Source organism: Neoarius graeffei, chromosome 6, assembly GCF_027579695.1.
Source record: "Neoarius graeffei isolate fNeoGra1 chromosome 6, fNeoGra1.pri, whole genome shotgun sequence".
NCBI lineage: Eukaryota > Metazoa > Chordata > Actinopteri > Siluriformes > Ariidae > Neoarius > Neoarius graeffei.
Genome location: NC_083574.1, coordinates 96,998,212 through 97,012,936, shown reverse-complemented (window position 1 = coordinate 97,012,936; position 14,725 = coordinate 96,998,212). Strand labels below are relative to the sequence as shown.

At 42.2% G+C, this 14,725-nt stretch overlaps 1 protein-coding gene across 1 annotated transcript in view; it reads left to right on the top strand.

Moving 5' to 3' along the window:
- Positions 1-14,725, top strand: part of LOC132888443 (protein unc-13 homolog C-like) — a 567,940-nt gene that overhangs the window by 356,889 nt on the left and 196,326 nt on the right. The window contains exon 20 of the mRNA XM_060924493.1: positions 14,628-14,725. This exon is cut by the window's right edge and continues 29 nt beyond it. Within this exon, the coding sequence (XP_060780476.1) occupies positions 14,628-14,725 (98 nt within the window). The remainder of the gene's footprint in view (positions 1-14,627) is intronic.

Genomic DNA, 14,725 nt, shown 5'->3' with positions numbered 1-14,725 from the left:
CTAACCCAAGGACGCGTTATCCTAATGGGCTTCATGGGCAGCTGCCCAGGGCCTCGGCCACTAGGGGGCCTCGGAGTTAGCGAGATCGGAAAAATTAACATGAAACGATATTTTCAGAAGTTTTGATCATATTGATAACATTTTTGATGCATTTCGCCACCCGTAAGGAAGCCCACCTTGTCCCGTCGCATAAATCACCCGTCATTGTCAATATGATCACTGTCCACCATGTCTTCACACGCTACGCCAGCTTGAGTTCAATGATTTAATTAATGACTTCGCTTTCCAGAAAAGTAGGAAAGTGCCCTTCTAAGTTGACCCATGGCTGTCAAACTGAATGCGCAAAGCTGTGTGCCACTGCTGTTTGGGACATTACGTGTGTGAAAGGATGAAATGTTTCACATAGCCGAACATTTTGAGATTTATTTCTGAGAAGCAAGATATTTTTCTTTCTTTGTTTTCACAAGTTAAAAGTCGCCTGGATTCCAAAGTGAAAACGAACGGTTATATACCAAATGAATGTTCTTGTTCTGAATACTAAAGAAACTGTTGTAGGCCGAGGTTATGTTCTCGACATGTTGTTCATTGACTCACTCATTCAAAGGCTTCTTGAGGCTAAACTTTAGTGAACCAGACTTGTTAACCGTGACGTCTGATGGAGTTTTTCACCATGCAATTGCCTATTTCACCATTGCTTTTTCTCGATTAAATAGGTGTTGATGGATATAAAGTTTTATCGTTCAATAGTATTTCTAATTGTGCCACTGTCATTATTTAAGTTTCTGTGTCTAGTTAGACAGGCACGTCTGAGGGGGTGAATTCGCTGAGCGCAGTTGACAACAGGCGGGGTGGCCCAGGGCCTCGGCAAGGGTTAATGCGGCCCTGCTCTAACCTCTAATCCCTCGACGTCAAATCACGCAGATACAGATCAAGAGCTTCAGTTAATGTTCACAATGTTCAAACATCAGAATGGGAAAAATTGTGATCTCACAGTGAAGTGTGACTTTCTTTCTTTCTTTCTTTCTTTCTTTCTTTCTTTCTTTCTTTCTTTCTTTCTTTCTTTCACTGTAGCATGGGTGTTGGTTTGAGCCAGATGAGTATGAGGTTTGAGTATTTCAGAAACGGCTGATCTCCTCCTGGGGTTTTCACGCACAAACAACAGTCTCTAGAGTTTACACAGAATGGTGCGAAAAACAAGCACTAAGTGAGTGAGCGACAGTTCTGTGGGTTGAAACAAACGCCTTGTTGATAAGAGAGGGGCAGAGATCAGAAAATGGACAGATTGGAGGTGGTTCGAGCTTTTTTTTTCTGCCAGGAAGAATAGAGTAACTCATATAATCACTCGGGCGGCACGGTGGTGTAGTGGTTAGCGCTGTCGCCTCACAGCAAGAAGGTCCGGGTTTGAGCCCCGTGGCCGGCGAGGGCCTTTCTGTGCGGAGTTTGCATGTTCTCCCCGTGTCCGCGTGGGTTTCCTCCGGGTGCTCCGGTTTCCCCCACAGTCCAAAGACATGCAGGTTAGGTTAACTCATCTCATCTCATTATCTGTAGCTGCTTTATCCTGTTCTACAGGGTCGCAGGCAAGCTGGAGCCTATCCCAGCTGACTACGGGCGAAAGGCGGGGTACACCCTGGACAAGTCGCCAGGTCATCACAGGCCTGACACATAGACACAGACAACCATTCACACTCACATTCACACCTACGCTCAATTTAGAGTCACCAGTTAACCTAACCTGCATGTCTTTGGACTGTGGGGGAAACCGGAGCACCCGGAGGAAACCCACGCGGACACGGGGAGAACATGCAAACTCCGCACAGAAAGGCCCTCGCCGGCCACGGGGCTCGAACCCAGGACCTTCTTGCTGTGAGGCGACAGCGCTAACCACTACACCACCGTGCTGCCGGTTAGGTTAACTGGTGACTCTAAATTGACCGTAGGTGTGAATGTGAGTGTGAATGGTTGTCTGTGTCTATGTGTCAGCCCTGTGATGACCTGGCGACTTGTCCAGGGTGTACCCCGCCTTTCGCCCGTAGTCAGCTGGGATAGGCTCCAGCTCGCCTGCGACCCTGTAGAACAGGATAAAGCGGCTAGAGATAATGAGGTGAGATGAGATATAATCACTCTTTACAACCGTGGTGAGCAGAAAAGCATCTCAGCATGCAACAGAAACCAGAAGAACACATTGGGTAGCTGTATGATTTGACAGCGAGTGTATGGGTGTACCTAATAAAGTGGCTAGTGAGCATATTGTAATTCAAATCACTCTTTTTTTCCCCCCTACCAATCGTCAGACTTCTACAAAAGCTTATTTTAATGTAATCATTCCTCTAGCACTCAAACCCCAGTGTTCTGTCTTTCTATATAAAAATGTTCTCTATACATTTTTTAAAACAACTTCATATTTTCACGCATAATTTATGGAAATGCATTATCATTATCGTGGCTTCCGGTGGTTGAAATGCCAAAGCGAAAAACTTCTGTCCTCTTTAGGCTGTCCGTCAATGTGAATAATTCATACTGGGTAAGGGGAGTGGGTGGAGGGATTTCTCAGCTTGTCCTCGAGTTGTGTCGGAGTTTTTTTTTTTTTTTTTCTTCCACGCCGAGTCGAGTGATCAAAGTGGCATGGTGTCACGGGGCACCATGGTCAAGTCGAGCTCTTGATGATGATGATGATGATGATGATGTTGTGAGGTTTTCAAATCTCCAGCGTGAAACATCTGGGATATTCCTGACCTGCAGCTGATGTGGGGTTTGTGGTTGCTGCACTTCATCCTTCTCAAGCAAAAATTACATAAAAAAAACAACAACAATTCTTCCAGCATAAACCTTTTTTCCAAAACTAATAAGCACATCTGAGTTCAGAAATCCTCCTCAGGGCTGTATCAGGAGGCGGTGTGATGGAAATAACTCAACACTAATTCATTTCCATAACTAATCCCTCACGGGCACGCCTCATAAGCAGGTATTATTAATACGCGCTGTGACTAAGCTCCGATCTCCACCGTGGAACATTTGCTCATTATGTGAAGCACCGCGGTTCTCTCACACACACACGCCTGATGAATGTACACTTCACTCTGAGCTAATGATGTAGAGACTCTGATTAACTTCAGCTCCCGAAGTCACAATCAGAAATATTGTATTCGCCAGTACACATCTGACTCTCACACTCTTGATTTGATGGAGGTTGTGCAGCTCCTGCAGATGATTAGGTATACATAATCAAATATTAAAGCAGCAGTGTGTGTTTTATTCGTTTCTCTTAGTAACAGCATCCATCTGATACACAGCAGAGAAATAATGAACAAATGATCTTCTGCTGCAACAAATATATACCTTGAGGTTTATCCTGTAAATATTTATTAAAGCTGCAGTGTGTAATTTGCATTAGAGAGGCATGGTATAGTTTGTATTAAAGCTGCCGTGTGTAAGGTTTATTCAAGCTGCAGTACATAATTTATATTAGAGGGGCACTGTACAGTTTGTATTAAAGCTGCAGTATGTAATTTGTATTAGAGGGGCTCTGTACAGTTTGTATTAAAGCTGCAGTTTGTACGGTAATTTTACATTGTACAAGGCATTGTACAATGTGTATTAAAGCAGCAGTGTGTACAGTTAATTAAAGCTTCAGTGTGTAAGGTTTATTAAAGCTGCAGTGTGCAATCTGTGTTAGAGATGAATTGTGCAGTTTTATTAAAGCTGCACTGTGTAAGGTTTATTAAAGCTGCAGTGTGCAATTTGTGTTCGAGACATATTGTGTAGCTTTATTAAAGCTGCAGTGTATAAAGTTTATTTATGCTGCAGTGTGTAATTTGCATTAAAGCTGCAGTGTGTAAGGTTGATTAAAGCCACAGTGTGTAATTTGTATTAAACAGGCATTGTAGAGTCGCATTTAAGCTGCAGTAAGGTTTATTAAAGTTGCAGTGTGTAATTTGTTTTTGAGAGGCATTGCATAGTTCGTGTTCAAGCTGCAGTGTGTAAAGTTTATTAAAGCTGCAGTGTGTAATTTGTATTAGAGAGGCATTGTACAGTGTCTATTAAAGCAGCAGTGCTTGCAGTTAATTAAAGCTTCAGTGTGTAAGGTTTATTAAAGCTGCAGTGTGTAATTTGTATTAGAGGTATTGTATAGTTTATATTAAAGCTGCAGTGTGTAAGGATTATTAAAGCTGCAGTGTGTAATTTGTATTAGAGGTATTGTATAGTTTGTATTAAAGCTGCAGTGTGTAAGGATTATTAAAGCTGCAGTGTGTAAGGATTATTAAAGCTGCAGTGTGTAATTTGTATTAGAGGTATTGTATAGTTTATATTAAAGCTGCAGTGTGTAATTTGTATTAGAGGTATTGTATAGTTTGTATTAAAGCTGCAGTGTGTAAGGATTATTAAAGCTGCAGTGTGTAATTTGTATTAGAGGTACTGTATAGTTTGTATTAAAGCTGCAGTGTGTAAGGATTATTAAAGCTGCAGTGTGTAATTTGTATTAGAGGTATTGTATAGTTTATATTAAAGCTGCAGTGTGTAAGGATTATTAAAGCTGCAGTGTGTAATTTGTATTAGAGGTATTGTATAGTTTATATTAAAGCTGCAGTGTGTAAGGATTATTAAAGCTGCAGTGTGTAATTTGTATTAGAGGTATTGTATAGTTTATATTAAAGCTGCAGTGTGTAATTTGTATTAAAGCTTCGGTGCATCAATTTTTGTTTTATCAAAGTTTCAGTGTGTGCTTTATTAAATCTGCACCACTGCAGTATGGCACTTTTAATTTTCATTCAAGATGCAGTGTGCAAGTTTTATTAAAGCTGCAGTATGTAAGTTGTTTAAAGGTGCAGTGTGCAAGTTTTGTTAATGCCGCAATTTGTTCAAACTGAAAATACTCCATAATTTGATGCTCTTAAGCAGCGGTGAGGGTTTTTATTTTTTTTATAGTATTCCAAGGGTTCCAAATTACTTTTTTTGTAGAAATGTCCATCCATGTTATGCGTAATCATGCTTCAACCTGAAAAACAAATCCAGCTTCGTACAGAACCAATGGTAGCGAGCTGGTAGGTTAGCTAATGTCCTTTTTCTGTCTAGCTTATTTAGTGAGTTAGCTTGCTATAAGATTAGCCACAGAATTGCAAGAACAGAGAGTGAGCCGAACCTGAGCAACGATTTGTACTGGGATACAGCCTTCTAAATCCCAAAATCCCACAACCAGCTGCTTTAGCTGAGTATCTGAGTAGATCTGAACATTTTGTTTAATTCCTCTTTATTGTTTTTTGTATTTAATCGGAGCTGAGCATCTTGAGATAGATGAGACGTAATGTTTATGTTTAAATTGTACAGATCTCTGGCTTGTGCTGCATCAGGACCAGGTGTCGTATCTCCTGCATCTCTCTCCCCGTGTGATAGCAGCAGACGTGAGCTTGTTTACAGAGACTCATTGGCTTTTTTTTTTTTTTGCAGACACTCAACACTGCAAACGTTTGGCTTGAAGTCCACGGGGATTACACAGCCACCTGAAAGTGTCGGGATTTAGAAAAAATGAATGAGAAATGCTTAAAGCATTTGAAGATATTAAATCATACACATAAACATACAGATGTTGACAGTTCTGATGGGAGTGCAGCTCTAAATCACAGGTTTATATTAATGCGCTCGTTCTAATATGTTGCCCTTTCTATAGTAACAGCTCGTTCACAGGGACTCGTTCGGCATGTAAAACAAAACGTATTAACTTGATACGCTGATTGTTTTGTCTTATTAACTTCAAGAGAAAGAAAAAAGAGGCTTGCTTTTATTTTATATCTTATTTATTTACTTAATCCTCTTCGTGCATGGATGCACATAAGGCCGCCACCAGAGCTCTCCACCGTGGTCTGTCAGAAACACACTTCTCTAGGTAACCCCAGGTCCATCCCTGCTCCTTCATCTCCTTTTCCACAGTCCTCCTCCAGATCTCTTTTGGTCTACCCCTGTTTCGCCGGCCGTCTGGAGTCCATCTAAGGGTTACTCTCTGTAGTGACACTGGTGGCATGCGCAGCACATGTCCAATCCATCTCCATCGGCGCAGTTGAACTTCTTGTCTGATGGATTTTGTCGAAGTTTTCCGGTGCAGTTCAGCGTTGGAAATGGTGTTTGGCCAAAAGATTTTCAAAATTCTTCTGAGACAGCAGTTCTGTAAGACTTCCAATTTGTGGCTGATGATCTTGGTCATTTTCCATGATTCTGAGCCATAGAGGAGAGTGCTCAGGACATTGCTTTTGAAGAGCCTGATCTTGGTAGTGGTGCTGATGCTCTTCACTCTCCAAGTGCTTCTCAGTGCTGCAAAGGCCTGGCTGACTTTAGAAATTCTTGCTCTGATCTCCTCCTCTGCATCGCCATTTCTGCTCATTTTGGATCCCAAATAAGTGAAGTGTTCTACATCTTCTATTTCTTCCCCATTGATGATAATGGCTGCTTCCGTCCTGCTGTTCATTCTGAGGTGCTTGGTCTTCTTGGCGTTGATCTTCAGCCCAATCTGCTCTGCTGTACTTGCTATGGTGGTGATTTATTTTATATCTGCTATGATGTAATTGCAAAATTGTTTCATGGACATTCCACAAGATTACATGTAACAGTAAAAGGATAAACAAGTATGATGTATGATTGTTTATCTCATTACAATGGCACCTTAGTCCTGGGTATGACTTTAAACTGCAACCGGTGGTGAGTCTCAGGTCCAGAAGGACTTGAGTATTGGGGAAAGTGGAGTTACCCCTTAGTCACCATTGCTCCCAAGTCCGCTCTGACCCAGAGTGATAGCACCTGCCTGGGTTCCAGCTATGGGTTAAGTAGTACATCACCAATAAGGTGCTGGCAGCAGGGTGCATTTCAGTGCAATATGGCAGATGAACCCAACAGGTCAATGGCACACCACCAGATGGCATGCGGAAGAGCCACTCAAATGGCTAACGGATGGCATCACTTGGCAAGTCAATTGTCACTGCGGGGCAACTTCCATACCCATCAGATCTATGGCACTTTTGTGCACCACTTGGCATCAGGTCTTGGGGTCCAGAGAGACAACACAATGGGGGCACAACATCATTTGTCTTACCTTACTGTGCAAGGCGCTTCATTAGGAAAGGATAATAAGTCTGGTGTGCTCTGGTGCGGGCCTCACGGCCCATCTGCGTTTCTGCACTTCCTAATGAAGCAGTCATCATCACTATCTATGGACAGCCAATGACAATGGCACCTACAGTACCAAGGGGTGGGATAAACAGAAAGGTGTCGGCATGAACTTTTTCAGCAGTTTGTGCTACAGTAACTCTTCTGTTCTTCTGGATAGGACCATATGGGTTAGCATTCGTACCCCATGCGAATCAATGAGACTTTAACCCCCATAACCATGTTGTCAGTTCACCAGTTGTCCTTTGGATCCTTGGACCACTTTTGGTAGGTACTTACCACTGCATACCGGAAACAACCTCCAAGATGTGCCATTTTGGAGATGCTCAGACCCAGTCATCCAGCCATCACAATTTGGCCCTTGTCAAAGTCACTCAGATCCTTACGCTTGCCCATTTTTCCTGCTTCCAACACATCAACTTTAAGAACTGACTGTTCTCTTGCTGCCTAATATATCCCACCCCTTGACAGGTGCTACTGTAATGAGATAGTCAATGTTATTCAAGTCACCTGTCAGTGATTTTAATGTTATGGCTGATGGGTGAATGTTACTGTAGCAGCATGTCATAGTGTTTTATTCCTTAACCCTCAGAAACCTAAGCATTGATAAGTAAGTAAGTAAGAGCCTTTATTGTCTCTTCAAGAGAGAACTTTGTCTTGGGCACAAAGTCTGGCAATTCACATCGACTTATACACACAATGGACAACACAAAATACATTTAACGTTTAACATCCACACAACAGCATTCATAATAAATATTACCACACACACACCCACCCATAGACACACACACACAGAAGAAAACTTTATTGAAGCTCTCTGATCAAGAAAATGACAATTTTTTTTTTCTTAAAGTCCTTCCTGCACCATGCCCTGATCTTCCCAGGCAGTCTCCCATCCCAGTACTAACCAGGCCCTTAAGGCACATTGGGTGGCATCAATCTCCGTTTCCATAGCCCTTGGCCTCTCGCCTATACAGCTAGGGTTACAGTGGGGGTGGGGGGCTGGCTGGTCCTCTGGTAACCGTGAGAGTTTGACTCCCCACTCGCATCTGTATTGCAGCATGCCTTGCCAGATAACAGTAGGTACCATTTTTATGATGGTCTTTGGTATGATCCAGCCACAAGTAGAACTCGCGACCTCCCAATCAAAAGGTGGACACGCTAACCACTAGGCCAACTCGCGGTTTTATTATTTGTAATCACATTAAAATATATCATCAGAAAATATAGTATTACTTTATTAAGGATTGAAAATCATGTGATTATTGAAGGGAGTAACAAAAACTGCTAAAAAGTATTACATAAGTCAAGTTATAATATATTTTGGAAATGAAACATGACTGTTCAAGAATGATGTGTTTGAAACTCCTACAATTGTTCAATATTTATTACTGAGGTTCATTGCAATTAGTCAGTCTCTGTCTGTCTGTGTGTGTCTGTCTGTCTTTTCATCTGTCTTTTAGCTGATCCTCTCACTCCTAATTCCCCCTCTCAATTCTCTGAGCACCAATAGAACTCTCGTGTTCGCTCTGTCCCTTTTTCTCCCTTCCTGCCTTCATCCAACCCTACTTTCATTATCTGACCCATCGCAGCTTATCACAGCCTTCTCTCTCCCACAGTCACACCACATCAGATCAGCAGGGTTAGTGGGTTAGCAAGCACAGACTGGTGGAGTGCTGACAGGAACAAGCGCAGGGTGTTAGAATGCAATACCCCAAGTCTCTTAGCAGCAAGAAGCACAGGGGTATTAGCGAGTAGAGGCAGAGTGTTAGCAGGCAGAAATACACACATTCACAGAGAAATCACAGGGGTAATGGCAATAGAAGCACAGACACATTAGCAAGGATACACGCAGACATGTTAGCAAGCAGAAACAGTTACATCAGCCAGAAGAAATACAACGATATAAATAATAGAAACACAAACACAAAAGACAGACATTAACAAAGAAAAATAGATATTAGCAGTAAAAAAAACAGATAGCAACAACAAATGCATACATTATCTAACAGAAGCATGGGCATTTGCAAGCAAAAACATAATTTAGTGACAGGATGTTGAAACCTGCAAGCATAGGCGGTTTTAAATGGGAGCCAGGGGGGGCCAGTGCCCCAGTAAAATTGCTCCTGGCCCCTGTTGTGGCCCCTGTGCTGAACAGATAATAAGATTTATTAATTTCGACATGTGCTGGCTCGAAGATCGGAACTGACATGACGGAGTGTTCTACACAGACTCCTTAAAGCACTACATGCACACTGTTACCTGCAGCAGAAAGACCAGCAGCAGCACGAATTGTAAACTTCGGATGTCAGAGATAACAGCTGCAGCCCTGCAAGGACTAGGCTACTGCAAAGAGGCAATTTTTTGAGCTCTTTAGACTATGCAAAATAGCTGTGGCACTCCCAGTGACCTCTGCCTCTTGTGAGCGGAGTTTCTCCACTTTGAAACTGGTGAAGACCTACAGTTAGCTCCATATATATTTGGACACTGACACAAATTTTCTTTTTTTACCTGTTTACTGAAACATATTCAAGTTATAGTTATATAATGGACATGGACATAAAGTCCAGACTTTCAGCTTTCATTTGAGGGTATCCACATTAAAATTGGATGAAGGGTTTAGGAGTTTCAGCTCCTTAACATGTGCCACCCTGTTTTTAAAGGGACCAAAAGTAATTGGACATTTGACTCAAAGGCTATTTCATGGGCAGGTGTGGGCAATTCCTTCATTATGTCATTCTCAATTAAGCAGATAAAAGGCCTGGAGTTGATTTGAGGTGTTGTGCTTGCATTTGGAAGATTTTGCTGTGAAGAAAACGTGCGGTCAAAGGAGCTCTCCATGCAGGTGAAACAAGCCATCCTTAATCTGCGAAAACAGAAAAAAACCATCCGAGAAATTGCTACAATATTAGGAGTGGCAAAATCTACAGCTTGGTACATCCTGAGAAAGAAAGAAAGAAAGAAAGAAAGAAAGAAAGAAAGAAAGAAAGAACTGGTGAACTCATCAATGCAAAAAGACCTGGATGCCCACAGAAGACAACAGTGGTGGATGATTGCAGAATAATTTCCATGGTGAAGAGAAACCCCTTCACAACAGCCAACCAAGTGAACAACACTCTCCAGGAGGTAGGCGTATCAATATCCAAATCTACCATAAAGAGAAGACTGCATGAAAGTAAATACAGAGGGTTCACTGCACGGTGCAAGCCACTCATAAGCCTCAAGAATAAAAAGGCCTTGGACTTGGCTAAAAAACATCTAAAAAAGCCAGCACAGTTCTGCAAGAACATTCTTTGGGCAGATGAAACCAAGATCAACCTCTACCAGAATGATGGAAAGAAAAAAGTATGGCGAAGGCGTGGTACAGCTCATGATCCAAAGCATACCACATCATCTGTAAAATACGGCGGAGGCAGTGTGATGGCTTGGGCATGCATGGCTGCCAGTGGCACTGGGTCATTAGTGTTTATTGATGATGTGACACAGGACAGAAGCAGCCGGATGAATTCTGAGGTATTCAGAGACATACTGTGTGCTCAAATGCAGCCAAACTGATTGGTCAGCGTTTCATAATACAGATGGACAATGACCCAAAACATAAAGCCAAAGCAACCCAGGAGTTTATTAAAGCAACGAAGTGGAATATTCTTGAATGGCCAAGTCAGTCACCTGATCTCAACCCAATTGAGCATGCATTTCACTTGTTAAAGACTAAACTTCAGACAGAAAGGCCCACAAACAAACAGCAACTGAAAACCGCTGCAGTAAAGGCCTGGCAGAGCATTAAAAAGGAGGAAACACAGCATCTGGTGATGTCCATGAGTTCAAGACTTCAGGCAGTCATTGCCAACAAAGGGTTTTCAACCAAGTATTAGAAATAAACATTTTATTTACAATTATTTAATTTGTCCAATTACTTTTGAGCCCCTGAAATGAAGGGATTGTGTTTAAAAAATGCTTTAGTTCCTCACATTTTTATGCAATCATTTTGTTCAACCCACTGAATTAAAGGTGAAAGTCTGAACTTCAACTGCATCTGAATTGTTTTGTTCAAAATTCATTGTGGTAATGTACAGAACCAAAATTAGAAAAATGTTGTCTCTGTCCAAATATTTATGGACCTAACTGTACCTCCGATCCACCATTAGTGAGGAGCGTCTAAGCAATCTTGGTGTGCTCAGCATTGAATCCAGAAGGTCCAAGGCTTTGAACCTTGATGCATTTGTAGACCGTTTCTCAAGGAGTCACAGTCGCAGAATCTTGCTGTTGTAGTGTTTCAGCCTGCTGTGAATGCTATAGGGTGATTCTGAGACCACTGTATGTGAATTTATTTTTTCTTTCTATTTTCCCCCCTACTGTACATAAAGAAAGAGTGAGATGATGACAGTGATTTAGATATAGTGATTGTACATTCAAGTCTCATGCTGTGAAAAAGAAAATTCATTCATGCTGTGAATTTAAAAAGTGTCATTGTACAGATAAAAGGTTCATTGTATGCAAAAATAGAAATCTTATTTTATAAAAAAGAGAAACATGGTTTTAAGATTTACTGAGCACAATTTATTTTATGTTTAGGCTATTGAGACAGAATGTTTATCTCATTGTATTTATGCTCAATGTATTTTGTTTTGGTTTTAAATAAACTAAACAAAACATTTTGAACGCTTAAATATTGCCATGTTTTGTCCTTATATGTGCCCCCCTGAAAAAACACTGGCCCCACCTCGGCCCCCCTAGTAATTTTGGTCTAGAACCACCACTGCCTGCAAGGCATTTCTGCTTGTCTCACTTCTGCTGGTGCCTGAGTACCAGCTGCAGGGTCTTCAGCTGGGAGCCATCCTTCACTGATGTTCCACCCTTTAAATCCCAGAACATCTCAGGATGGTGGAGCAGCAGTTAGTGAGGTTTCCCTGCCACTCCCTGCAGCTGGGTTTAGACCAGGTGGTTCCATTGCATGACTTCTGGATTCCCACAGCTCTTGACTCTTCTTCATAGCCGTAACCAAAAGCCTCCCTTTTCTGCTTCTTCAGAGAGATTTTTTTTTTTAATTCTCAGGAAGCCACATGAAGCCAATGTCTCTCAGGAAGTGCTTGGTTGAGATGCTCACAAAGCCACAGCAGCTGCCTTCTACTGAATACAGTCTTGCTTTCCAGCCTTTCTCTTGGCATTCTGCCACCATCTCAGAATACTGCAAGTTTTTATTTTCATATGCTTCCTGGATGCCCACTGCCCATGGAAATATCAGCTAAAATATCAAGAAACCCTTCTCGGCTGCCAACCACAGGATGGTGTCATGTCTCAATGTGGTGGTGATGATGTCAGTCGGGAATTTTAGCTGCTAGTCAAAATCTGCTCTTGTTGACCAGTCATTTCCTGGGGCCAAGACTGATGCTCTGACCTGTGTGAGGCAGTTCTTCAATGATTGTCTAGCTGGATAAGCTACTTCTGGTGATACTGGGGCTTCTCATTTGCCAAGACTCCCATGCTATCTGTGATTTCTGCCAGCTTCCTTGTTGTGCCGATCCTGGGCAAAGGTAATTCTGCAGCCACACAGGATGTGGTGAAGATTTACCTGGGCTATTTTGCGCTGGCTACAGTTCTCTTCTTAGTCAAACCATCATGCCAGATTGACTGGGCTAAGAACGGTGTCATTCTTGGCTCTGATTAAAAAAAAACTCAATCTTGTCTGAGGGATCTTCCACCGGTCACTCCATCCCCTTGACCTTGAGACAATTCACTCTCACTTTGTCCACTGGGCCTGCTGGCATTGGCTAACACTTTACCAAGAATGTGTCTCCCTCCATTCTTGTCACTTCTGTGACCGTCAACCAACAGACTTCTGTTGTTCTTTTGCAGATGTTTTTGACCAAAGGTTTGCAGCCTAGACCACATCTTCCTTGTTGGGTTCTTCTGACGAGTTCTTGTTGCTTTATTCTAGAGATGGCATTGTCCACACAGTCTCCTGCCTTCCATGCTCTCTCTGGGGGGATCTTGGTACCGGCATTCCTGAATAGTTGGTCACTTGACTGTCTGAGTTGCAGCACTGGCCTAGTCTTCTCCAGCCTGTACCCAAATGAGATATTCTTAAGTGGTAGCTGTAGCACATCCCTTCCAAATAGAGCAGCATCTAAGAGGAACCTTGAAAATCCAAGCCAGTTCCAGATATAGTTGTTGGTTTTGGCATCCAGTTTTGTGAATATGTTTGCTATTATTTGTTGTTGCTGTTGATATACTCATTGATATACCATGAATTGATAGCACAAGACTTTGCATTTTCCTGGTATGTAGCTCTGGTCAATCCTCTTGAATCCCTTTTTCAGTTGGTCTGTGACTGCAGCTGCCATGTGCTTGTCTATGAGATCAGCTGTGTATTCTCTGTCCAGGCCTCTAAATGGCTGTTCTGCAAGCACTAGGATTTTCTCTTCAGCCACTTGAAAAGAGACTGTGTCCACTTGGTTACCCTTGGCAATTCAGAGTATGAATTTGGCATGCTTTCTTTTCAGTCTGGCCCAGGACAGCAGTTCCTCAAGTCTCTTGAAGAACCATGCAGTGCAGGCAGCTGTCTACACAAGATTTGTAACATCATCCATGAAGCACAGAAGGGGTGGCCTCGCACCAATCAAGAAGGTCTCAAAAGCGGTTGTGCATAGAATGGGAGAGATGGAGCATCCCATTAAGTGTTCCCCTGCCAAGTTGCTGCCAGTCAGTTGTGTAGTCCAGCAGCAAGTGGCAAATCTTCAAATTTGCATAGTAGCTCTCGATGATGATCTTGACACACGGCAGCACATGGAAGAAGACCAGAACAAAGCTTATTAGCTGATGTGGGACAGACCCATATGTGTTCTCCAAGTCCAGCCATAAAACATGAAGGTCCTTCATGTCTCTGTTGGAGGACTGGATCTGATCTCAGATTACCACCCCATGTTCTGTACAACCTGAGAAACCAGCGACACCAGACTTTTGGCAGAGTTTTATATCCATATTTATATCCATAAATTCCTTTAAATCCAGTGTCATCTCTCAAACCACTTTTATTCCCTGTAGTGTTTAAATTGTGACTTGTGATTTTATCTTTCAGATAAAAAATTACATTACAGGCATTTAACAGACACTCTTATTCAGAGTGACCTGGGGAGCAGTTAGGGGTTAAGTGCCTTGCTCAAGGGCACTTTAGCCATTCCTGCTGGTCCAGGGAATCGAACCAGTGACTTCTTAGGCCCAAAGCTGCTTCTCTAACCATTAGGCCAGGGTTTTTGCTTGTAGAAAAAAAAAAAAATGAAATATGAAAAAAATTGTTTAAAAATCAATGTGGATAACAAAGCAAACAATGTCCTGTTATGTATTATGACTGTGCCATGTTATGCTAACTAGCTCCATTTGGTTTTATTCATGATTAGCATTAAAAAGAATAATAAATAAACAAACTATAAATTGGTGCTAAGTTTTTGCCCCCCCCTTTGCTCTTCTGCACACAGAGCACGAGAAACATCGGCTATGCAAGAGCACTGAGTACATGAATCTGCACTTCAAAGTCAAATGGTTCTACAATGAGTACGTGAGGGACCTTCCGGCC